The sequence below is a fragment of the Cyprinus carpio genome, chromosome A5 (genome assembly GCF_018340385.1).
Source record: "Cyprinus carpio isolate SPL01 chromosome A5, ASM1834038v1, whole genome shotgun sequence".
Classification (NCBI taxonomy): Eukaryota; Metazoa; Chordata; class Actinopteri; order Cypriniformes; family Cyprinidae; genus Cyprinus; species Cyprinus carpio.
Window position 1 is genome coordinate 24,301,657 of NC_056576.1, and position 25,447 is coordinate 24,327,103.

The window sequence follows — 25,447 nt, forward strand, 5'->3', positions numbered from 1 at the left end:
TTGTTTTTATGTTTTTTTTTTATTATGGTTAATGTTTGAGCACATCTGTACACTTGGGGAGGATCTAAACAGTAATACTTACCACAAATCCAATACACAACATGGTATGCTACAGTATTCTGGACACCAGTGAATGCTGTGGTATAAGGAAGTATAGAAAATGACCTCTGACTGTATTATAAAAGCATGCAGTGAATCCCCAGAAGGGCTGACCTATAATCTTAAATCAATAAAATTACAACCAAATATAGATGTACCATGCTGGCAATAGTATAGTGCAGACAGATTTTCTCTAATTCAAATTAATATTAGTTCTGAAATGATCTCTATGCATCTAAGCAAATACATCAGCAAGCACATTCATTCAATCTCATATGCCTATATAATATAAAACCATCTTACTTTGGAGAAACGGAAAGTTTTTAAAAGAGGAAAGGAAAGTGCACTGTCAGAATTGAGAACATTCTTTAAGGGAGCACTTTTGTAAAAAACTAAGTGCACTTATCAGGCAGATCACATGCTGGAGCAGTTCATCTTGTTTGGACATTGTTGGCAACACCTCCATACAAATAATAAATGCAGTGAGAAAGATATTTGTCTCTAACAAATTCACTTCTTCACAGTGAAATGTAGATGTCCAGCCATTATTGGTTTATTTGCATGAGCTCATAAAGAATGTAATGAAATGAAATATAATATTTTGTAAATTCACCAAAATATTTGTTGTACAAATCAATCAAAATCATGCTGAGGTATATTTACTCTGCGAATGTGATTCAGTGGATCATCATCACATATCACCAAAACTCCCCCAACATGGGAGGTCTAAAACATCCTCGTATCATAAAATCCTCACCACTCTAAAATAAATTATACAAGTGAATATAATATAATAATGAGACCATGAACTGTGTGGACATATTTCTGGTCTGAAACACTGAAGATTTGGATACATAAAGGATGGCATTTTAAGAAAAAAAACGAGGGGCAAGTGTGATATTAATGTGAGAAAGAAAGAAAACTAGTTTAACCAGACGTATTTTATAACTTTATGCACAGTTTAAAAAAAAATGACCACTGCCTCAGGGTCTAAACCCATGATTTTAATGAGTCCTTTCCAGAAAAAGTTAGACCTGTTCTCCAGGAGTTCTTGGTGGGTTTTGCAGAGCTTGACAGCCGGAGTCGACTCTTGTTTTGAGGTTATAGCTAACGTATGATGTCTAGGTAATGAAGGTCAGTGTAGAGTGCATTGACTAGCAGGGTCAGAAGACGGTTGCTGTCACACAGGCAATGACCTGGGTACTTGATGAACTGAATGGCCTGATTCACAGACACATGCAGCTCTGAATACTGCTTATTACTTGGCATTTGCTCCAATACAGATAAGGCCTGAAAAAAGAGAGCAGTCATTCAATGTACAGCACAATTTACAGGGGATTTGTTTGTAGAATAACAAATTATCAAATATCTTAAACATATCCCCACCTAACCAACTTAAAGCCACAATAGCAAAAATGGAATATGATGTTCCATTTTTTCTCAATTTCAATTCAACATAGAACATTTCCTAAACTTCGCCTATAATATAGAAAATATTTACATCTTGTCTGTTGATGATGCTATACATCATTTCTTATTTCCTGAAAAATCTTACCTGCTGGGCTTTAGCTGGGAGCTGCAGCTCTGTGCCTGGATGAAGACGCAGCTGATTCTCTGAGGGCACCTGAACCAGCAAAAATGTTGACATGCTGCGTGCCACAACCCGAAAACTGAAACACAGGAAGAAGAGGAAATGTGAGGGATGCAATTATTTACTTCCGTTCTGGACATCAAACTAAAACAGTAATTTCAGTAGTTTTTCAACAACTCTCAATCTTCTCTCACCTGCTAGAAAGTGGGGATTTCCTCCCGAGGCCAATGGCTCCCAAGATGCCTGAGTTCAGTCTTTCCTCACCGAGCTGGGCTAGACGGGTCTGGAATGCCATTAAGGTGAGAATCAGAGTGTCAAGTGCACAGGCGTCCTCTTGATCCACCTGGATCTGCACAAGCTCCAAGAATTTATGGCACCATAAAAACAGCTTTGCCTCATCAGCTGGACCACTGCAGGAACCGACGACACACTCGCTTAGATCATAAACACTCATACACAACATATGAAAGAGCACACTATATGTGATAAAGTGTGTGATAAATTGTGTAATACCTGGTTGATACATGTTTTGTGCATGTGTTGGGTATTCTTCTCGTTCAGGAGGGTTTGCTCCAGGTTCAGCCTCTGGAGGATGTAGACGTACAGGGTGAGATAACTGCCCAGGTTCAGGCTTTCCTGAATAAAGTCCTCAACAGTCAGTTCAGGAACCTGAAGAGAGACCAGGATGGGCCCCCAACCCGAGTACTGATGTGCACATCCACCTGGGAAAAAAAAAACACAAGATATTGCTAGAAGTTCTGGAAATTTAAGCCTTAAGATTTACAGTATAAGATGCTAAAACTTATTGTACTATAATGGTTCCATGAAAATGTTTTGATACAGCCCAGATGTTCGGTTTTCGTGATCCGAACAATGTGATTAGGGAGAGGAATAATTCCTCAAGGCTTACGCAGGCAGCCGGTTTAAAATCTGTGACTAAGCCCAGAACATGTTTGAGTTATTATTACCATCAGTGAAGTAGGAGAGAATACAGGCCTCGGTGGTGCGTGTCATGTGACGCACTGAGGCCAGACATCTGCACGCAGCGGTTAGTAGGGGAAGAACCAAGGGACCCCGAGCTCGCTTTTCCACCCAGGAGTGGAGTTTAGTCCCGAGTCCCTCTGCTGTAGATATGCCAGCTTCATTGAGCAGAGTCAGCATCTCAGCAAACAGACTGCATGTGGCCATGTGCCGCTGCTGGAGGTCTGTCTCTGAACGTGAGGATGAGATACATTAAGATCAGTTCGTTCAACATAAAGAGAGATATTGTTACTGCCTGTTTTGTTGTGTTAAGATGCTGATTAGACTTTGATGTGGTTTAAAAAAAACTTTTCTGTAAATAAACACTTAACTGAAAAAACAGTAGTAGTTAAATGGCTAGTAACTAGCGGTTAATAATGTAATACCAATACCAACTACCACTCAAAAGATTAGGTTTGGTGACATGGACACATTAAATCAAAAGTGACATTTATAATGTTACAAAAGATTTCTATTTCAAATGAATGCTGTTCTGCTGTATCTGAAGGATCATGTGACACTGAAGTCTGGAGTAATGGTTTCTGAAAATTCAGCTTTGCCATCACGGGAATAAACCAGTTTTTTTAATTGAAAACAGTTATTTTAAATTGTAATAATATTACACAATTCTAGAGATCTTTCAAAAACATTTAAAATCTTGAATGAATGAATGAATAAATATTTTTTACAAACTGTATTTGGTTTAAAAACTGATTAAAAGCAGATTCAGTCGGAGAATGGATAGTAAATAGACATGTTCCTCATCTGCTCCTGCATCGAATTCACAAATTATTGCTCTGCTCCATGCACATATACATGTTGTAAAAATAAATATTTAGGCAAGTTCATCGTAATACTCAAGGATGCAAATTAGTATATGGTATTTTAAACATTTTTGGGAATAGATGCATATCTACCATCATACATTAATGTGCCATAGTGTCTGTATCTTCACTCATTTCGTTTTCTGTCCCCACTGTTGGCACTGTGCTGATGCCTTTGTCATTACTATTGCAACCAATATACTGGGTACTAAATGAACAAACTGCTATGATTTTGTCACATTCTAAATGCCAATACAAACAGTCAATCTGAAAGATTGGATCTAAAAAACAAACCGGAATTGTGTGCAGTGTGAACATAGCCTAAGTGCTTCTGAAGCAAATAAGTACTTTCATTCTTATAAAATCCAGTGGTACACAGAACTACAAATTATGCTTATGCAATATTCTTGAAGGGCCTGCTGAGGGACATGACAAGAAAATGAATGTGAAAGAGAAATGAAACATTCTCCTCACCAGGAGGGTTGAAAATGACAATGTACTCCAGTAATTTCTCCATTTCTGTCTCCAGAGATGCCAGACTGATGTTCCCATTTTGATCCAGAGAGGTCAGGAACTGCACCATTAGGTGAAGGAAGGCTTGGCACTTTAAAGTCATGTCCTAACAGTTACAAAACACAGAGGAGATATAAGTCACGATTCTGTAAAAGTGTAGTTTGTTAATTTACAGATTACTTGACAATAGTGTTTCATCTAACCTTGTGATGTAACATTTGTGTGGTCGGCCCAAATCCAGCAGCCATTCTAAGCAATCTGATGACATGTTGTGAAGAAGTATCAGGACTGAGAACGAGGGATGCTGGGTAATGTGTGCTGACGTAGCTTGTAACATTTTGATAAGAAGGAAAATCTACTAGGTGCCAAGGCAGAGAAGCTGATTGGTCCAGAAGACTGAGGACAGAAGATTCCTGGAGAAGTAAATCATGGTAGATTAACCTCTAATAGGCACCCTTGAAGATGGTTAAGGTAAGCAGGTGACCACTCACAGGTTTACTGAGATCCTCTTTGGCCAGAAACACCATCAGATAGAGGACAGAGACCACCATCGTCTGAGCTGAGGGGCTCAGCTTGGGGCTGAGAGAGTCACTCAGTACACTGACCCAGTTCACCTCACACAGCAGCTCTCCCATAAACAGGAAACAACTCTTCGGGCTTCCCCTCTCCACCTGAACAGCATGAAATTCAATTCATTTATTGACAACCATCTATTAAAGTATCAGTATTTTCTTATAGTTAGTACAAGAAAGATTGTTTAAATCAAATTATTTGTCAGACTACATTGGAAGTGACAATGTATGTACACTACCATTCAAAAGTATGGTGTCGATAAGATGTTTTGTTTTGTGAAAGAAAAAAATACTTTTACTAAAGGACTCATTACATTGATCAAAAGTGACAGTAAGACTTCTGATGTTAAAAAAAATGCTCTTCTATTGAACTTTCTATTCATCAAAGAATCCTGAAAAAATATAACACTATTTTCACAAAAAATATTAAGCAGTACAACTGTTTTCAACATTGGTAATAATAAGATACGTATGTTTCTTGAGCACCAAATAAGCATAATAGAATGATTTTTGAAGGATCATGTGACACTGAAGACGAAAGTAATGCCTGCTGAAAATTCACAGGAATAAATTGCATTTTAAAATATAATAAAATAGAAATTTTACCGACCTCAAATGCCTGAATGATGGTGTACATAGCTCTAGATGGCTTTGAAACACTATAGAGATAATATATGTACAAGTAATACATATGATTTAAGAGTTATTTAAGTGTTTCTGTAAGTATATAATGTTTAATTAGTGTTTGATTTGTGTGTGGTTTGTTTGATGGTAATTGGATGTAATAAGTGTGTTATGTGTGTGGTAGGTGTTCTGGAGTTTTTGTGGAGTTTAGGGTCTCACAGTAATGCATGAGATGAAACCACAGAGCTCCTCTTTGTCCTGGCAACAAACGATCTGCACCAAAAACATTATGGATTTAAAATGACATACTGATCACATGGATTGTATATTGTGTGTATTTCAATGGCTGAAAAAATGATTGAGCAGAAAATGGATGATTGGATCAACATTTGTGTGTTGTCCTGTTCTCCAAGGATGTTTACCTTTGAATTTCTCATGTAAAGTCTCCATCAAGCGTGCATATAAGCTCACTAAGCTCACTGCAGCTGCGGCATCTGATTCAAGCCAGGGAGAACAGTGAGGATGACTGTGACATACACAAGAGAGTTGTTACTCATCACTTCTGTCATCAGTGTTATAATAACCAAACCGCTGAGCCACATCAAAGCATACCTAGTGTTGTCAGTGTCAAGGAACAGAATCCACGGTTCAAACAGTTTGGCCATTTTTGCATGCAGGCTCTCAAGCGCTACATTAAAGAGAATTTTACATTAATTTAATTATACAGATAGTTGCTATACAGATATATACACTACTGTTCAAAAGTCTGGAGTCTGTTGAAGTTGAAGTCTTTTATGCTCAGCAAGACTGCATTTATTTGATCAAAAATACAGTAAAACAGTAATATTGTAAAATATTATTACACTTTAAAACAGGGGTCGGCAACCTACGGCACGCGTGCCAACAGTGGCATGCAGAGGGATAATCGCTGGCACGCGAGCAATAGGGAAAACTGCATACTGACGTACATTTTGAGGTAATAACGTCTCATAGTCACACAGCCTGTTAGGAGCTATAAATACTATTAAAGTGTGATTATTAATTTGTGCTAGTCTACGGATCGCTGCACATACTAGGCGCTTCAGATCAAAGCCTCAGCTGTCTAACAGCACTCATCAATGTCCAAATGACTGATGGCCAATCAAATCAAAGTAGGCGGGTTTACTGTTCACAGAAGCAGTGCGCGAAGTGTCAGTTTAACGTTAAAGAGACGTAAAATAAAGCTGCAAATCATTTAATATTAGTCGACTTTTAACGATACGTTTTACGATAGAAATGTTAAATGACTGACAGCTATACCCAGTGATGCAAACTACTCGATTTTTTTCTCAAATATGGCCATTTTGAGAGAGAGAGAGAGAGAGAGAGAGAGAGAGAGAGAGAGAGTGAGAGCTGGAGAGAGCGAGTTGCTGAGAGAGAGAGCGAGATGTGTAATGTTTATAAGCAGAGAGAGAGAGAGAAAGATGTGTAAATTGTCTGCATCTGTGTGCCTCTCTACAAATAAGCGCTTTTACCCCCCTTGTTGCTAAGAAATATAATGTAGTGATTTAGTATCGATTAATAAAAGTCACGTGTCAGCGCTGACAAGTTTATGAGAAATTTAACCAGAGAAATTTAAAATGGCACATCATGCCGAAAAGGATGCCGACCACTGCTTTAAAATAACTGTTTTCTATTTGGACACATTTTAAAATGTAATTTTTGCTGTGATAGTAAAGTGATTGTGGAAACTGTGATACATTTTTTACTGAGAATCTTACTGACCCCAAACTTTTGTCTGCACTATAAATATTTGGTTGCTACGCATAACAGAGAAATACATATTTGTACCTTTGACCAGTCTTGGACTTCCTACTGGTTCTTTGCTGCAATTGTTTAGTTCCAGATCAATGACGTAAGTAATCAAATCTTCCCAAAACATCTTGATTTCCTCAATGTATGGCCCCCATTTTGAGAGGAGACCAAAGCTCCTGAAGTCTTGGTTAGACAGACGGAGCTTCAGGAAGTACTTCGAGAGCCATTCGATTGTTTCATCCACCTACAAAAATAAAGTACAATCATAATTCTCTGGCTCCATTTGAAGTATTTAAGACTAAAAGAACATGTTAAATGAATTAAGAGTGTTTTGCATTACCTGCTGAGGGGAGAGGAGGATGGAGCGGGTTTTGTTTGTCTTTATCTTCGGATGAGGAGAACAGCCCAGCACAATTAGAGACGTCCTCCAACACTCTGGACTGAGAAGCTGATCAGAAGAGCCTGCAGGAAAGTGAATTTTTCTTCTACAGTCAATTTTTCTGAACACAAATAGCATTTTAAAAATGTATTTAAAGTACATTTTCACTTACGGCAAACCATTCATATGTAGTTTTTGGAATTTACATTTAATGTTTATAAATTATGATTACAAACATCATGCTAAACTACCACAACAGGGCAAAAGAAGGATGTTTAGACAGACACATGAAAAATAACTATATGACAAAAAAAAAACATAGATAATTAAATCTCCAAAAGCAGATCTGGACTAATTTAGACTTTACATTTATAAATATAATTTAGCAGACAGTGGACATTTCCAGTTGTGATACTAAGCATATCTAACGCTTTTTAAAATAGTGATTGTGACCCAAAAGTTTGCAAGTAAATGAAAATAAATGAACAATTACACTAAGTGTGATTAAATGAGGGTTTCTCTGTGATAATTTGACACTGAACCAATCAAATCCAAAAAAACAAACAAACAATGGATGACTCCGGGTCAGAGAGAAGGAAAGACATACTCTGCATGAGCAGACGAAGGAAGTCACTGTAGTGGTCTGGAAACTGGTAAAGCAGCAGTTCAGTCCAATGCTTGCAGAATATGTTGAAGGGCATGAGGACTTCTGGCTCAGGTTCCAGCCCACAGGTGCACAGAGCCTTATGGATAATTGCCATCAGTCTGCTACGCTCAGAGAACTGAGGCTGTGTCACCGACAGCCACTGAGTTAAGTCAAACTAGAAACAGAGCAGATTATTCAATTCAATTCAATTTTCAAAAAGTTGCAAACATGAGCTACACATCCAAAAGCAAAATGTAGAGCAATCAGAGTCTCGGAGGGCAATGGGAACGATCCAACATGAGGTGGTTGAAGAGTGCTAAATGTCCCGTAAATTTATATGAGATTTTATTGTTTTTATGTTCCCGCTATTTCTGCACAAAAATCATTTTATAAACTACTCTGAGGGTTTTGATATGGAAATATGCTAATAAAATTGTGATAAAGGATATGAAAGCACTGCTTCACATAATTATGAACAAAACAGTGAAATCTTCTCCACACCTCAAATTCTTTTAACTCATAATGCTTTCAATTGCAGCCTGTTTGGTGAACATTTACATTATTCAGTAAAGAAGAATTACTTTTGTGAGGAGCATGAATATGACATCACCGCTGTCTATGTGGAGGGTGTTGACCACTTCCTCGTACAGAGAGACAAGCTCTGCAGGAGAGGCGTTCGGAGTGAAGTAGGGTGAGAGAAGGTTACAGAGGTGTCTATTGAGCAGGATGGTCTTCAGCATTGGTTTACATTCTGATCGGACATCCCGGATGAAGACCTACAGCCAAAGACACGCTTTATATATTCCTAACAGTTAAGACATGAGAGCTGTAAATATAATAACTAGACACTTAAATTTTTTTTTTTTTTTTTTTTTTTTTTTTTAAATAAACAGAGAAAACATCATTATATTTGATTACAATTAGGGCTAAAATAATAAAGTAACATAACAATATAGTTCACTGGGTTGAAAACAATACCTGACCAAGGATCTCTATACATGACGTGAAGAACTGGCGAGTGGGTGGATGTCTCTGTGTGTCCTCACACACAAAGGACACTATCTGATAGAAAACAGTGATGCCCACCTTCAGGATGGCAGGGGAAGGATTTAGCTTGTAAGCATTAACCAAGGCCCTAAACAAGAAAACATGATGTTCACATTTAGTGGCACAAATACAATGTGTAGAAAGTGATTTGAGCAGGTACTGACGTGATGAAGTTTTCTGTGTGCACGGCCGCCTCAGCCAGACTTTGAGGAGGAGCTTTGATTCCATCAGCCTGCAGCTGTTTAATATCACTCTTCAGGCACTGTATCTGATTCTGCACTGGATCCAGTTTGTGCATTCTTGAGTACTGCAACACACAATCAGGGAGAGAGAGAGAGAGAGAGAGAGAGAGAGAGAGAGAGAGAGAGAGAGAGAGAGAGAGAGAGAGCTCAGGAAAATGTAGGATTTTCTGAGAGGTTGCCAAAATTGTTTATTATATTAATGCAGAGAAGACAGGAAGACAGTTAGACAGAAAAATAGGGCAATTGAATTTTGACACAGGCTGGAATCCATCATCACCGTTTATTGGGTCTGATGTTTTTTTTTTTTTATTTATTTATTTTAGATTTTTTTAAATTAACTTGTGATTAAAAAAAACAATCAACATTTTTTTCTAGTAAAATCTTACTAAACAAGTCCCTGAGTGAGCATACTTCATAAAAAGTTTTTTTACTTGCATTAAAACTGGGACAGTCCAATAAAATAAGTAACATGCACAGAGTTGGGTCTTCGTCTTTAGGCAAAAAGGCTTGGACATATTAGTACTTCAAGTTAAAATTACTTTATAGTAAAATTTTTATGTTTTTTAAGTTACAAATTTTCACATAATGTTTTATTATTATTGTTATTTTAGCTTTATTTAAATTCAATAATGATAAGTCATCTTGGACGCTGACACCTAGTAACCCACTTTACTATTATTATACAAAAAATATCTCAGTTACCAATATCATTGCAGAAATGTGCTAAATGCAGTCAGTCATGATTAACGTCTTGCGCAAGTGTCTAATAATGGGGGTTACTATGATAAAGTGAATAGTATTCAGCAGGTCATGTGATCACAACATTGCGCCCCCATTAGGCGACCCACTCCATGTACAATAAAACAACTTTTATTAGGCTCCTGAATATGACAGAAGTCTCCAATCTCATGTGAGTGTACATGATTTTAAAAATGGTAAAAATGTGTGTACAACGTTTTAACCAAGAAGCACAAAGTACACCATTACAAACAGCACAGAGCAGAAGGATAGAAATGGCAGATGTTCACCGTAACAGTGATATGTGCGGGACCCTGGCAGGGCTGTCCGCCTTTGCCACGGCACTCTAACTGCATTGAGAGCTGGTCTTCTCGGTTTATGTAGAGCTGCGGCAACACCTCCAACAGTTCATTGTCTAGAACGACCTGCTGTGTTTCCCGGACCGTTGCCAACCTGAGAAGAGGACACATTTGTTATTTAAAACACCATTCAGCACGTACAAAGATGCAAATACAACACTAGAGCATATCATTGAGTAACCTGAGAGGCATCAGTTATTTTTCACAGCACTGGAGATTAAGTTAACATGCACTTACAGACTATAAAGTAGTTTTGACATCAGTTTATCAATCAATACATGCCACAAAGAGAGAGAGAGTAAGTGCTCATGTACTGAGCCTTACTTGGCTTGATGCTGGAGCTTAGCAAGGTCTTCCTGAACTAAGGCAGTGGAGATTTTCTCATCAGACAAGCTCTCAGTGGGAATGTCAGGCACTGGAGCTTTCATAGGCACAAGCAACAGCGCCCCCTGGGGAGCATCATGTTTTCTCAGATGAGTGAGAATACGCTCCCTTGCTGTAAATAAATACATGAGGAATATATTATTTAGTACAAGAAGTCAAATCTGCTGTACAATGAACCTTTACAGCAAACTGTGACAATCACTATGCTCTAAATGTCCAACAGCCAAAAAGAAAAACATCTTTTTTTATGCAAAACTGTAACTTGGTGAAAAGTTTTTTTTTTTTTTTTTTTACATGAATGCAGTCTCTGACTTAGAAAGTCATGCAAGTTTTAATTAAATGTTCCCGAAGCAAGCAACTGTAACATTTCTAATTTCATATTTTGACTGCTATAAATAAGAGGATCCAGACATGATAATCAGTGGAAAGTGGGCTCAGTACCAGCCAGAGGATTGATAAAGTCAGTGAAGATGGAGAAGTTGGTGTTCTGGGAGATCGCTGGTTCACTCTTGACCTTCGACCACAGACTGAGCTCTTCCTGCAGCTCATGCTGGACTCGCTCAATGTCCACATGCTCCATCCACACCTCCTAAAGATGAAGGTGACACAAAGACTTGGCATCAATTCATATTTCATTATGCATTGTGTCAAAAATATCTTCCGTATCACTTAAAATTATGAATCTGAACAGAACATAAAATAATTTCAATAAAGGTTCATCTATAAACGTGACATTTATCAAAAAAAAAAAAATTTGAGCCATTTTCCATACAATACTAAGTGTTTAATGCAAATGATGTGCAAATGCAACTCGTCTAGCTCTTACATCTGACTAAGCTCATATATCAGATGTGGCAGAATATTTTCCAAAATTCCAGAGAAATATGTGTAAATTATATGTTTAAACAGTAATACTACTGTTTAAAAGTTCAAAAGTTTGAGGTCGGTAAGTTTTTTAAAGACATTTTAAAAGTGAAAATAAAGACATCTTCATTGTTACAAAAGATTTATATTTCAAAATTATTTTGAACTTTCTGTTCATTAAACAATCCGGAGAAATGTATCTCGGTTTCCAAAAATATTAAGAAACTGTTTGCAACACTGATAATAAGAAGAAATGTTTGTTGAGCAACAAATAAGTTTATTGGAATAATTCATATTTGAATGAAGGATCATGTGACACTGAACACTGAAGTGATGGTTGAAAAAAATTAAGCTTTGCCATCACAGGAATAAACTACACTTAATTATTAAAATGTAAAAAAGTTATTTTCAATTGCAATAATACTTCAAAATATTACAGTTTTTACTACATTCTTGATCAAATGCAGCCTTGGTGAGGATATGAAACTACTTTTAAAAACATTAAAAAACCTTTTAATGTATAGATTTGTTAAATAGACAGCTTGACATTTTATATTTAAATTGTTTTAAATTACATTTTCATTCAAAACCATCTATTAAATCCTTAGGATGGCTCAGACCTCTTAAAGATAAAAATGAAAGAATGCTCTCTGCTGGACTCGAACAAATCCTCACCTGCTGGCGCTGCATGATTTTGGCTAGGCGATGGGTGTCATACTGCTTTGGCAAAGAGGGCAAGTAAATTTCCTGCTTCTGAAGGTTTTCATCATCCAGCCACAAAGCAAACACAGTGAAGAGCCTGAATAATAAGAGTTTGACATTTAAAAATGTTTTTTCTGTTCTAACATATCATAACATATGGTTGAATGATAAGGCTTCTATTCACAAATGAAATGTAACCTAAAATGGTAACACTTTATTTTGTGTTTAACTTGAGAGTAATACAAATGAAGAACACATCTTGGAAACAGTATCAAGAATGTTTCTTTCAGATGCTGTAGTCACTTAACACTCAATAGTACTCAACAGTAAATAGAATAATGGATGTTGAGAGAACAAAACTCTGGACATTACCGCACAAGCTCAGTGTGCAGCTCAGGAGAGGTCATGTACTGGGTGATGGGCGTCCCTGGGGTGAGCAGACCATCACTGGATTCACTGCTTGAGCAGGGCACTTTCAAAGCCTTGCTAGCAGCGTGGTGGAAGTCAGACACTTCCACCAGCCGCTGTCTGAGACTTTTTAACAAGGAGAGATGGGCGGCACTATGGAAGTAACGCCTCCCAATACAACCTTTCACCTCCAGCCTGATGGTGTCAAAAATAAATAAATAATAAAAATCAGAGGCAAGGGTTCAGAAATACCAATAATCAAACAAACCACTGTAACACAACTCACAAATATTATACATTATTCTAATGCAAAATATAAATTAATTTTGTCATCATTACTGCAAAATAAACCTCGAGTGGCTCATCAGGATCCTGAAACAGAGCATTATCCAAAAAAAAAAAAAAACAGACATAAAATATTGATGTGTGCTGGAATTCTTTCATTATTTTAAAAGAAATGGATTATAGAGTTCAGAATAAAAACTGATATTGTGCAGCAGATATAAAATAATAATATACTGACAAACACAGGACATGAAATGCATCTGACATTGTGTTAAACGCATAACAGACAGCAGAACATAGAAGTTGTTCTGGAACATCAGTTTTGTGAGTCATCAGTGCTGCTACATAAAGCTTAGAATTAAAATCTGGCGCAAAATGAAATGAGTGAAATCATCAGCAGAGGGAGGGAGGGGAAAAAAAGAAGGAAAGAAGAACATGGTGAACATCTTCACTTGAATATACCATGTACAACATGTACTTTGAATCCGACATGCATTAAGTAACAGCTGCAATTTAGTGAAGTGAAACAGCATGAAAAGATATCTAAAACATTTGGAAGTCTTCATTTTAAGGAGCCAGGTACTAAAAATCACAACAACAAGCCAAACAAAGATAGAATGTTTAACGTACCCAAACTCTGGTCCAGGCTGACGGAGGTAAAGTTGGAAAAATTTCTGCCACACCAAAGGCAGGAGGGGATGATCTGCAGGGGTAGCTAAAGCTTGTTGAGCCCAGCGATAGATCATCAGTCTCTGCAGGGATGGGACGACTTGAAGCTTAAGGCGCACCTGGGCTTTCCCAAAACGAAAACAAACAGGTTAATGAATTGCATGTTTATTGTACTATGAATGAATAAAAACATTTACTGGTACCCAAACCCTTTGACCAATTAATTTATATTATTTTCCATGATGATACTTTTCATGATTAATTGATAGTTTTTTTTCTATCATTGAAATTACTTCATTAAAAATATTTTAAAAATGTAATTATATTAAATACCAATAAGACAAAATACATAGCCCCTAAGGGAACATGGCGGGACATGAGTTGGGAGGAAAAAGTTTTTTGAATTTGCCCCGAGAAACTCGTTGCACAAAAAAAGAACAATTCTTCCTCACATCTCATATTTATTTCATCACCATTACTTCATAACAAAAGGACTGATGGCTCAGGTAGATGAGTTTTACTCTAAATCAGTGGTTTCCAATTCCAGTCCTCGTGACCCCTGCTCTGCACAAATTTTGTACGTATCTCTTAGGTCAAGGCATTATTTGACCATAAATCTCTTGCGAAGTGGACATCCCAAATTATTCCGCCAGTTCAAAGGGAGTGTATATGTTCCATTCAAAGGGCATTAAAGTGTGTGGGACATGACAAGGTATGTCACACTGTCCACTTCTCTAGAGAGTTTCATCTGTGTGTGAAGATGCTGCAGGTCATGGAGTAGTGCAAACCAAAAATTAATGAATGTTAAAAGTGAAGTAAACTGCATTACCTGTGCTCAGGGAATAGGGAGCAATGAACACTGTGTAGGGACCATGTTAATCAGAACACAGTTCATGCATGGAGCTCTCTTCTAATGAGCTGGTTATCTGAATCAGGTGTGTTACATAATAGAGACATGCAAATTATGCAGAGCGGGGGTCATGAGGACTGGAATTGAGAACCGCTGCTCTTAAGAACCACCAATTTAAACATTCCCTGATAACTTCAGGTGTGCTCAAAACGTTCCCTTTTAATGTGACTGCACATGATAATTGTACTGGAGAGGAGAAGGTACGAGCAGAATGAAAGTGTACTTTCAGAGCCTGATCTGGTGTGTAAGCAGGGTTTGAGAGGAGCTCATGCTCCACACAGCGTCGCAGCTGAGAGTCTTCCTCGAACATTGTCTCCATGTTGAGGACCAACCAAGCAAACCACACCAAGACAAAATAAAAACACAGAGAGGGAATGGATGACTAAAATGAATCAGATCTAGATGTGCTGTATAAGCAATAACCTGCACATACCTCTCCTGTGAGAGAACTGCCCTCAATGAAGGATGGAGTAACATTTCCTGCCACTATCCAGCCCATAAGAGATGAGAGCAAACCTTTGTCTCCATGGTAACCTAAAGCGCTCTAAAAGGCAAATCCAAAAACCCATATAAAACCATTTCTAAACATTTTGCTTTAAGCCATTGGTTAAAAGAAGGCTGTTTAAACATCAGCCAAGAGAAAAAAAAAACCTTATGTTGTTGGTAGAGAAGTTTCTGGAGACATTCCTCTTGTTGGTGAAGAAATGCAGTGCGGCACAGGTGGTCCAGAAGGTAGAGAACAGCTTTGTCCCGATGCCAGAGGTTCTGTTCTGTCAAAACCTGAAGCCAGAACTCAAGAACAGCTGCTGCGCCAACACGTCCGGGCCTGGAGCTCTCCAGAATATGCGCCTAAAGGACAATAAGGTCTTCCCATGATCTTAAAAACCTTCACGTTCAGGTTTTAGTGTAAAGTTTTTGTATTTAAAATTAAATTAAATAATTCAGTTATTATTATTATTTGTGAGTAAGATCTGTAGTGTGTATATTTTTAATGTGTGAGTTGGATCTTATAATGAATAAGCGCCCTGTATATATATGGAAAGTCTTTTATCCCGTTTCAAAATCCCACCTGGATCACACTGTTTAGGAGTTTGATGTTCTCCCATGTAGAGGTACCAATCAGATGCTGGGCCACCTTCTGTGTGACCTGCTGGGTCACACCCTGAGTCCAACTATCCAGCTGCAAGAAGAGCTGGATACAGCTCAGAAACCTGATTAACATTTAGAGAGAAGCATTGGTATTACTCACATACCTACAGCAATAAATTAATTCATTATTTATGCTGTAAATAAAACAAAACACATTGCAAGGATGATGTCTGACAGAAAGTGATAAATATATGACAACATAAACATGAATAATCTTAACTGTTCATTCTTGAGCAGGTAGAACTGGCAGTGGTAGACCAGCGGAAGAATGTTTTCCAGAATGTGCACTACAGCTTTGAGATGACGGGACTGAACCAGAGTCTTCAGCAGAGATATTCCATCACTGCAGAACTTCTCCAAACTGTCAAATGCAAAACATTGAAAATGAATTCTTGTTACTAGATTTGGATTTTCATCCTGTCTGGAACACTACTGCTGATGAATCAGTCACTACATTTCATCCATCAAAAGAGTCGCAATATTCTTTCCAAACCTGTGCCCAATGGTGGTCATGTCAATAGCCAGAAAACAGCCGATGGGGATGCCCGCTTTGACTGCTTTGAACACCGGGTGCATGGTGGGACAATCTGTGATCTCAGGCACACTGGGGGCGCTGGAGGAGGGAAGAGGGCACCAAGCATCCTGAGGTCTTATTTCGTTGGCATGGAGCTTTAGCCTCAGAACCAGGTCCCAGGCCCACTGGTTAAAGGAGGATTCTGGAGTCTGGCCGAGCCGCACCACGTTAGCCAGGTAAGACACCTACAGAGAGTTATCATGCAGAAAACGTGAGTACTGTTAACAGTACAAATGGCACTAGGAAGAAAGTGTTGATTCTTTGAGGAAACTTGCTAATCATTAACTATTACAAGTGGCTTATTAAACTTTTGGCTATTATTTCTGCTGATGAACCACTGGAGGTGAACCACTGCAAACTAGACCTTTTACACAGATTTATATGGTCTGTGGCTTTATTCTGCATTAACCCCCGACCACACACACACACACACACAAACACACACACAAACACAAACACAAACAAAGCCATATCAATGCTGATGACAATCGATGTTAATTAAGAGCCTTATTTCAGTATGTGAAAGGTACCTGTTTGATGCCTTCTGAGAAGATGCCACCATATGGTTTGTCTGTGAGATATTTTTGATATGACTCAATCACAAAAAGTGCGACTTCACTGTGCAAAGATGCTGGTAGAATGAGGCAACCATTCTGTTGGTGAGAGAGAAAGTTATACTTCTTATGGTGAATATATACAACACATAAAAAAGCTAAATTAATGATCAGATTAACCACATGAGAAATTAGTTTGTATCAGGCCTATCAACGACTCAACAGAGATTATCAAGATTTAGCACAAAAGTACACTATCCATAGACACATCTGTTAGATAATAAAGCAGCGCTTGTCTTTCCATATTCATGACTGAGACTCACAGGCTGAAATCCCCAGTTGAGGCCTTCTAGTATTATGCAGGCTAATCTGTTCTCCACAGCAGTGAGACTGAAGTTCAACAGCCAATCTCGGATCAACCCCACCTCAGCTTGAGCTGGCGTCCACAAGTGCACTGGCAACTCCTTGAACAGGTACAGTGACACCTGGAGAAATAATTATAATTAGGGCAATTAATAGAATGTATCATCATTTGCTGAGAAAACCCCCATATGAAGATCATTCAAAGATATTTTTGTGGCAGATAAGTAAACCATTGAACAGAAAATACAAAAAGTGGCTTTAGAAGCAAATATATTGTTTGCTTTACCTCCCTATCATTGAACAGAAGCCTATCACTGGCCTATAGTTAATATGAATCTCACCTACAATTCAGTCTGCATATTTTGACATGACTGATACAATTTTAACAAGATTGAGTAGTTCAAATTTTAAAAATGTATCCTGAGACTGAATTCTGTTCTGCTTCACCTACAACAGCTGCTCTGAATGCAAATTTAGTGTCGCTTGCTCAACTGTGGTTCTTCATCAGTCTCTGATCATCCTGTTACTACAGAGATCAGTAATCAAGTCTGACTCTTAAAACAGGTCTTGTGTCGTTGGTGGACTGACAGATGCTGTACTTCACTCACCATGCCCACTTTCTCTATGGTCTCTCTCAGTCTCTCCAACAGCACAGAGATGATGTGAGGGTGGGCAGTCGCTATAGCTGCAAGCAACTCCCGCCCAACTTTAGAAAAGATCTCACGGGTGGTGATACTAACATAGGACACCTTAAAGAAAAGAGCAATCAAACATTTACTGCATTTAAAACATCTGGGTGATGCTATGTTTAGATGATGGATTCATCATAAAGGTCTTCATTAAAAGTTCAGGAAAAGTCAAATCACCTCGTATATCTCCAGCACTATGTTCCTGACAAATTCAGGGTCTACGTCAGTACGTCTGGGCTGGGCCATGTGTGCAAACGTTGTCAACAGGCAGATTCCATCTGAGCTGTTTATCTCTGACAGCCAGTGCTGAAACTTCTCCTGATGGCTTGGTTCTGGACATAAATAAACACACACTAAACCAGTGGTCCTCAACCAGGAGACTGGGACACACTAGGGGGCCTCATCACACTTCCAAAGGGGGTCTCAAGATGACTTAAAATAATTTAAAATAAGCTAAAAGAGCTACAAATCAAGACATAAGCTGGCATATTTTAATTTATTCAAATAACAACTACTATTTTTTAATGTAAAACCATGGTCATGATCTTAGAAAAAATTGATGTAAATTCATTGGTAAAAAGTCTAAACACTGAAGAACATTCTTATTTAAGCAGAATTTAAGCATTTATAATTGTTTTACTTAAAGTGAGCAGCTTTATCAATACAGCAGATTTGGCGCAAATATCTTAGATGGGTCTTCATATATTGTCTTTGACAATGGAAGGCCTTAACCACTGCTCTAAACTGTTCTTTTTGTATTCACCAGCATTAGATGAGCTTGGTGTCTCACCTCTGAGCCGCTGAATACAGTCCTCAGCACTCAGGCTACAGCTTAGCTTCTCCAGACCTTCCATCTCTGCACACTGCATAATGTAGAAGATCTTCCATAGCATGGAGCTGGATAACGTGCCATAGGGCATCTCAGACATAAACAGCCATATGCCCAGTCTGTCAACCAATAAAGGGTTAGTTAAACAGACACAGCTTCAGAAAGAGATGTGCATAGTAAAGTGTTGCTTTAGTTGAAATCTTTTATTGACAGGAAATCATTTGGTGAGAGAGAGGGGGAATAGGTTCAGGGCACAATGTAAGCCAGATGTGAACCTAATTCTCCAGTATAAGCACCAAAGCTTGAAGTCTGGAGCATGTGCACAAATAGTTAGGCCCCAGCTCTGGAATTACTCTATACCTCTTGGCCTTGAGCACATGAAGCACTGCTCTCAGGAAGAGATGGTCAAACTCCACCTGCAGCTTCTCCATTGAAAACGACTGTTCCTGCATTGTGGTCCTGCTCACACCTGTCAGGCCGATGTACTGCGCCCAGTGGTCACTAACATAACAGAGCGTCATCCTAGAATAAGGGGGGAAAAAACAAAAACTACTCAAAGGTCGACTTTGTAAAAAATATGTGATGTCAGTATCTAGTTATGAAAGCCTACGGAATAATTTCTATAATGCAAAACAATATACACATTAATAGTAATATCTGTCATTCGTCAGGACTACTTACAGTAAGATGAACATTTTATAGTATGAAAAAGGCTTAATTAAATTAATAAAGCTTACAAACCGAATCATGTAACCAATTCTCTTCACAAATTGGCGATAACGTGCTCTGTTGTAAGTCTGCAAGCCGACAGCAAGCAGTTCGAGCAGTGAAGAAGCAAATGCAAATATCTTCATCATCTTTTGACTGGTGGTGGCTTGAGGCTGATAGTCGCCTATTAGCAAGAGTGACATTTAACAGTTCAACTAATCAGAAAAGGTATAAAAGGTCAACTTTAATGTACAAATAACTGTTCAAAGGACTTCCAAGTCTTAAGGGGAAAGCATGCCATTAGCTCTTTTCATTTTCATTATATAGACAAAAATGGCTGGTACATATTTCAATATTTCTTTTGTGTTCTAAGGGAAAAGTCACATGAGGGTGAGTTAAATAATGACAAAATTTGCCTTTCTTGGTGAACTATTCCTTAAATAGCAAGTGATCACTATACAATCTACTGACCAGTAATAAGGACAGCCAGACACACATCAAAAATTACATGGCTGTCTCTGCTCAGTTATGTGGCATGATAACAGTCTCACCTTTAGAGCAGATACCCAGTAAGTGTTTGAAGAGCTCATCATAGGGAAACTGAGAGAACAGAGAAACTAGATCATCCTCAGACAGCAGCATCCAGCTTGTTTCTGGGTCTTCATCCTGAGAAAGATCACAAAAGTTTTACAGCAGGCGTCACATGGGAGTATAGTGTACAGTCATAACAACCACAACAAAGGCTGTTGTTGGTGGTTACATAAAAGACTCAAAATAGTGACACTTTTGGTCTGCTGACAGAAGTCAAAATTCAATTCTAAGAGATATCAATGGCTCAAAACAGCAGGCTGTGAAGTCTAATCAGAAGTTAACACAATAATATGTATATGTATATATATATATATATATATATATATAGATTCCATGATCTGGGTCTTCATCCTAAGAAAAATCACATTATATATATATATATATAGATTCCTGACAATATATGTAGTGAGGTCTGAAGCCATTAGCAAAAAATAAAAATCTTCTGTTTTTCATTTTCATAATTTAAGAATTAGCATAATGATTTGAGTTCAGTCAATCTCTTAGAAAGCATTGACTGGGGCTGAGCAGAGAAGTCAGTTTCATGATGGACCCTCACCTCCTCTCCACCCTCATCCACTAGCGTCCAGTTACCAGATGCAGGTCCTGTAAGACTGTTGTTGCCCTTCGTGTCACTGGGCGTCATGTGTCCCAGGAAGTCTGCACGATGCCTGCATGTCAAACACACAACTCCATATTCAATGAAACGGACAACGCAAAGCTAAAATATCTTTGTCTCCAGTTTATGCTTTTTGTTATAACTGTTTTAAACCAAAGTAATAGCTTTTTGAGTCACACTCAATGGTGATGATATAAAGAATAATATAGATGATATTATAGGACAAATTTCAATGGATCGTGAGGTCAGTTTCCAGTAAAGCTAATCTTTACCTCGCTGGAGACATGAGGATGGCCATGGCCTGCATGAAATGATACACTCCAGATGGGTTATCCAATACTTTGATCTATGAAAGCAAAGTAGGTTCAATGACTATTATAAGACAAGCAGATATTTAGGATTTTTTTAAAAACATATTTTTTACTTTCCCTGTTAACATTTACTAGGTCACATATCAGGGCTCTGCTTCAGTACCTGTAGGAATGGCACAGCCCATTTCCCCACACCTGCCGGACAGCAGAGCAGGTGATTTAGGACGAACAGATGATCTCCTGTAGACCCGACCTGAAGCAGCACAGATGCCTGGATGGTGAAAAGCAGATCTTTTAAACTAGCTCCTTTTAAATCTGGAGTACTGTAAGGGTATTAATATTTCAAGCTTAGCTAAGGAATTTATAGCTACTAATATTTTATATAAATTAAACATTACAAATACACTATTGTCCAAAGGTATGATTTTTTTTTTTGAAAGTCTCTTATGCTTATAATTTTTTTAGTTTATTTGATCAAAAATACAGTAGAAACAGTACTATTGTGAAATATTATTATTTAAAATTGCTGTTTTGCATTTTTATATACAGTATTAAATAATTAATTAATATTTTCTTATATTATGATCTCATGTTATCTTAACATTGCAGTTTTTCAGTTCATCAGCTGGATATTGGGGGTCTTTACCAGCCTCTGAAGCCATAGATGGATGTCAGCCTGAAACTGAGAATCATCTAGGACCCGTCGGGTGAAGATGAACAGCACACTGATGCTCTCCTTCAGCAGTTGCAAAGAGGAGGGCTGAGACTGTGGACTCACTGAGAAGTTTGACATAAAACAAACCACACAAAAATCAATAGAGAGCATGACAGAGAAGTGTCTACTGAATACACAAACACAGATTTAATATGCCTCAAAATTATTTATTAATTTGCCTTAAAATTAACATTTGTTACCTTTGTCAGAGATTGATTTTATTTTTTTCAGACCAAATAACCAGTGTAATATGTGGAAGTATTACTGAAAGACATTGTACTCATTAGCAAACAGTGTAAACTAACCAATTATTTGTGTTTCATGTACAGTCTAAACTTATCAGTGTGAACTTGCCTGTGCTTGTATCTTGCACAGCCACACTCTTGGTGGAGGGGTTACTGCTGAGCAAATGGTAGAGATAAGACTCCACTTGCAGACGGGACAGGATGGAGGTGTACGAGTGCAGGGCCACTGTCTGATGGAGAATTTCTGCTTTTGCAGAAAACAGATGCTTCAGCTCAGCTAATGCTGCCTCGTTCAGTGTCACCTGCTGGTAGCAGTGGTAGCCATACACCTTGGACTGATCCGCACATACACCCTGTAAAGCAAACAGGTGTGTTTGTGATGAATTACATAGACCAATGCAATGTATTTTTATGCTACAGGCATGGTGTGACTTAAACAAACAGCTGGGTTTACTATAAAACTTTATTAGACTGGTGATCACACTACTACAAGTCAACATTTAGCTGATCAGGGTTGTGTCATTCACCGATTCCTGAATTTGTTTTGAATGGGATTTGACTCTAGTTGAATTCAAATGAACTGATATTCAAAGAAATTCATATTGCTTTAACTACTAAAGAAAGGATTTTTTAGATTAGTCTTGACATTTCACAGTTTAAAGGCTTTAATAGAACTATATATATATATAGACAGATAGAGAGACAGATACACAGACTGACAGACAGAACAACAGACAGAATGACAAAAAGATAGACAGGTTGTCTTGACATTTGAAAGTTTATAGGATTTAATAGAAAATATTTAGATAAGACAGACAGACAGATAGATAGATAGACAGATAGATAGATAGATAGATATACTTGACATTTTAATAGAAAAGAGTAGAAATAGAACAATAAATGATAGAAAGAGAGAGAAAGGAAGAGTAACAGATGGATAAAAGACACAGCAGACAGACAAATAGATAAAAAGAACAACAGACAGACAGAAAGATGGATAGACAGATACGCAGGTATGACTCACCTGTAATGAAAGCCTTTCATCCTTGAAGCTCCACAAGCGATTCTGCACATTTTTACAGTCTGAATTGGCAGCTTGCAGTTCAGTCTGGGCCTGCGTCAGCTGCTTACGGCACCTCCAGTAGCTCAGCAGCAGCTCGTACAGCTCATGTCCTTCTTGGTGGGCCAGACTCTGGAACTCTGTTTCAAGAATCTCTACGTTTTCCAACCAGGAACCGGGTTCCCATGTGCGCAGCTGCTCACTAGTGAAGGGCTTCACAGATTGGCAGGTCCTGGGCAGCTCTGGGTAAAGCCTCTCCCTGGGTCTCTCCACGTCAGCGACCTCCACAGGGACCAAGCTGGGCGGGGAGGACTCCTGGTTAGCCAGAGGAAGAACAGCTGGAGCTACTTGTCCCTCAGAGGCCACTGGCATAAAGGAAGCATCTAACAGTCCATAGGTGATAGAGTACTGGCCCTCCAAAAGCTGAGGCTCAGAGCAGGAAGATGGGATAGATGGATATATAGAAGGGACGCTAAATGGCTCAAGTTTCGCACTAAGAGTTTTGGGATCACTTTGCTGGGATTCAACGGGTGCTGAAGCTTGTTCCACCTGAGGTGCCATGTCTTGTAATGACGTTTTATGCTCTTTCTCTTCATTGCAAGATGATGTCGCTGCTATTTCCGTTGTATTTGACAAGAGCTGTTGGTCCTTTTCAGCTTTGTCAGTATGGTCTAGTGCGGTCTGAGTGGCGGGTGGTTTCAGATCAGGGGCTGGAGGCACATGAGAAAGGCTGAGGGGGACATCAGTGAACTCAGAAGCTGGCACCGGCTCATTAACTTCTCTAGAAGGTCCCGGGGGCTGTCTAACACTCTCTGACTGTCTCTCCTTTCTGACCTGTTAATGAAGCATAACTATTTTAGGATTATGAGAAATTTGCATCTTTAATAAAAACAAGATTTAAAGTGTCAAAATGTAAAGTGTAGTAAGAAAAGTATATTGGTGGGTTTTCACCTGTGGCTTCCCACTGGATTTGGACTTTGACTTTTTGGGTCTCACCGCCTCCATCTCCACGCAGGTATCCACATTATTGTAATAAAATTACTCCATTCCTCTAGATCCACACAGAACCCTGCAGCACACAAGTGATGAAGCTTTAAAATGAGAGAAGCTATTCGTTTCCGTAGAACACACAATGAGAGGCTTTGCAGAATGACAGTCTCAGTTACCTTTCAATTTCATATGGAAAGAAGATGCAATGAAAGGGAAAGGTGACTCATATTCAGCAACATCCCTTTTTGTGTTTCACTTAAGAAAGGATGACATGCTTTTGTGACAACTTCATATAGCACTACAATCATAGATAGATCTTCCACTCAAGAAAAAGTCACATGGGTTTATAACATGAGCATGAGTAAATTATCAGATAAAACAATAACATTTATATGGAGCTAATAGCGTTTATGGCGAAAATAGAACAGAAAATGTAACCACAATGACAACGACAAAAACGCAGCGGAAATTCTAGAGGAAACGTTAGGAGTTTCCACTATTCATATCAGCATGTACAGCCACCTGACAGCAACAAAACACTGAAGAGCCCGAGCAGAGGTTCATATCCAGCTATTTCTACTCTCTTTCTATTCCTAACAGTGGATAAATGAGTTGCTTAGTTCCACGAAGAAAGCTGTTATTTCTAGTAAAAAGAAAACTGACATAAACCGCTATATCATAGAACTGCAGGGAGGAGCGGATAAACCCTGCTAACATCGGGGATTCGCTCTCCAAAACACAATCATCTCAGAATCATCCCGAGTGAAAGGAAGATTAGTATAACTCACCTAAGTGATATTACGTGATATTAGGCTTTTAAACAACAGCTGTCAGTCAGCTTTGGCGGAGCTGTCAGCTCTTCGGGGTTTGTTTTGTTCCTGAACGCTATCGCAATACAGATCACGTGTCCCTCCAATGGCGAGCAGGAAGGGACAAAACGCGAAGATGTTATGAGGCACTATGTAACATTTGATACATTTTACAGTGCTACTCGTAGATGTAATTTTATAAAAGGTGACTTGTTGTCGTTAATGAAAAAGGCGTTTTAAAACGGCATATTCTGGCAACTTCTTGATCATTTTGGAGGCAACAATATTTTGCGGTTTAATAAAATGTTATATTAATTATAATATCATGCTTGCTTGCAAGGGACAGATAAATTGATGCGTGTATATATTTGATTCGATTTATTCTTCAGAAGTAGGCAAATATAATGCAGGACTATAAGTGAACAAGGAATTAAAGGAAAGACAGGAGATATTATTTAGTGATGGTCCGCTGCAGTTGAGCTCCAACGAGCCTCAGCACATCTGCTCCCGCAGGTGTTTATAATATGCCTAGTATGGCCTTGATCAGTTGGTTCAGGTGTGTTTGATTAGGGTT

General features: G+C 38.4%; 1 protein-coding gene across 1 annotated transcript; it reads right to left on the reverse strand.

Moving 5' to 3' along the window:
• On the reverse strand, positions 1 to 25,042 carry LOC109045811 (ectopic P granules protein 5 homolog). Its single transcript, XM_042757368.1, is given in 45 exon segments — positions 1 to 1,389; positions 1,655 to 1,769; positions 1,885 to 2,106; positions 2,199 to 2,412; positions 2,659 to 2,901; positions 4,009 to 4,153; positions 4,251 to 4,460; positions 4,539 to 4,731; positions 5,354 to 5,516; positions 5,666 to 5,769; positions 5,856 to 5,931; positions 7,074 to 7,281; positions 7,378 to 7,499; positions 8,024 to 8,237; positions 8,644 to 8,838; positions 9,041 to 9,197; positions 9,274 to 9,416; positions 10,380 to 10,542; positions 10,773 to 10,944; positions 11,274 to 11,421; positions 12,372 to 12,495; positions 12,771 to 13,001; positions 13,722 to 13,888; positions 14,894 to 15,016; positions 15,104 to 15,214; positions 15,322 to 15,519; positions 15,740 to 15,881; positions 16,040 to 16,180; positions 16,313 to 16,578; positions 16,924 to 17,046; positions 17,271 to 17,432; positions 17,919 to 18,059; positions 18,177 to 18,331; positions 18,790 to 18,947; positions 19,189 to 19,350; positions 19,570 to 19,720; positions 20,088 to 20,202; positions 20,684 to 20,795; positions 21,016 to 21,089; positions 21,218 to 21,325; positions 21,701 to 21,831; positions 22,124 to 22,367; positions 23,039 to 23,908; positions 24,026 to 24,143; positions 24,853 to 25,042. Coding segments are annotated over 44 exon segments (7,653 nt in total). The 5' UTR covers positions 24,080 to 24,143; positions 24,853 to 25,042; the 3' UTR covers positions 1 to 1,206.
• Between the last annotated feature and the right edge of the window lie 405 nt (positions 25,043 to 25,447).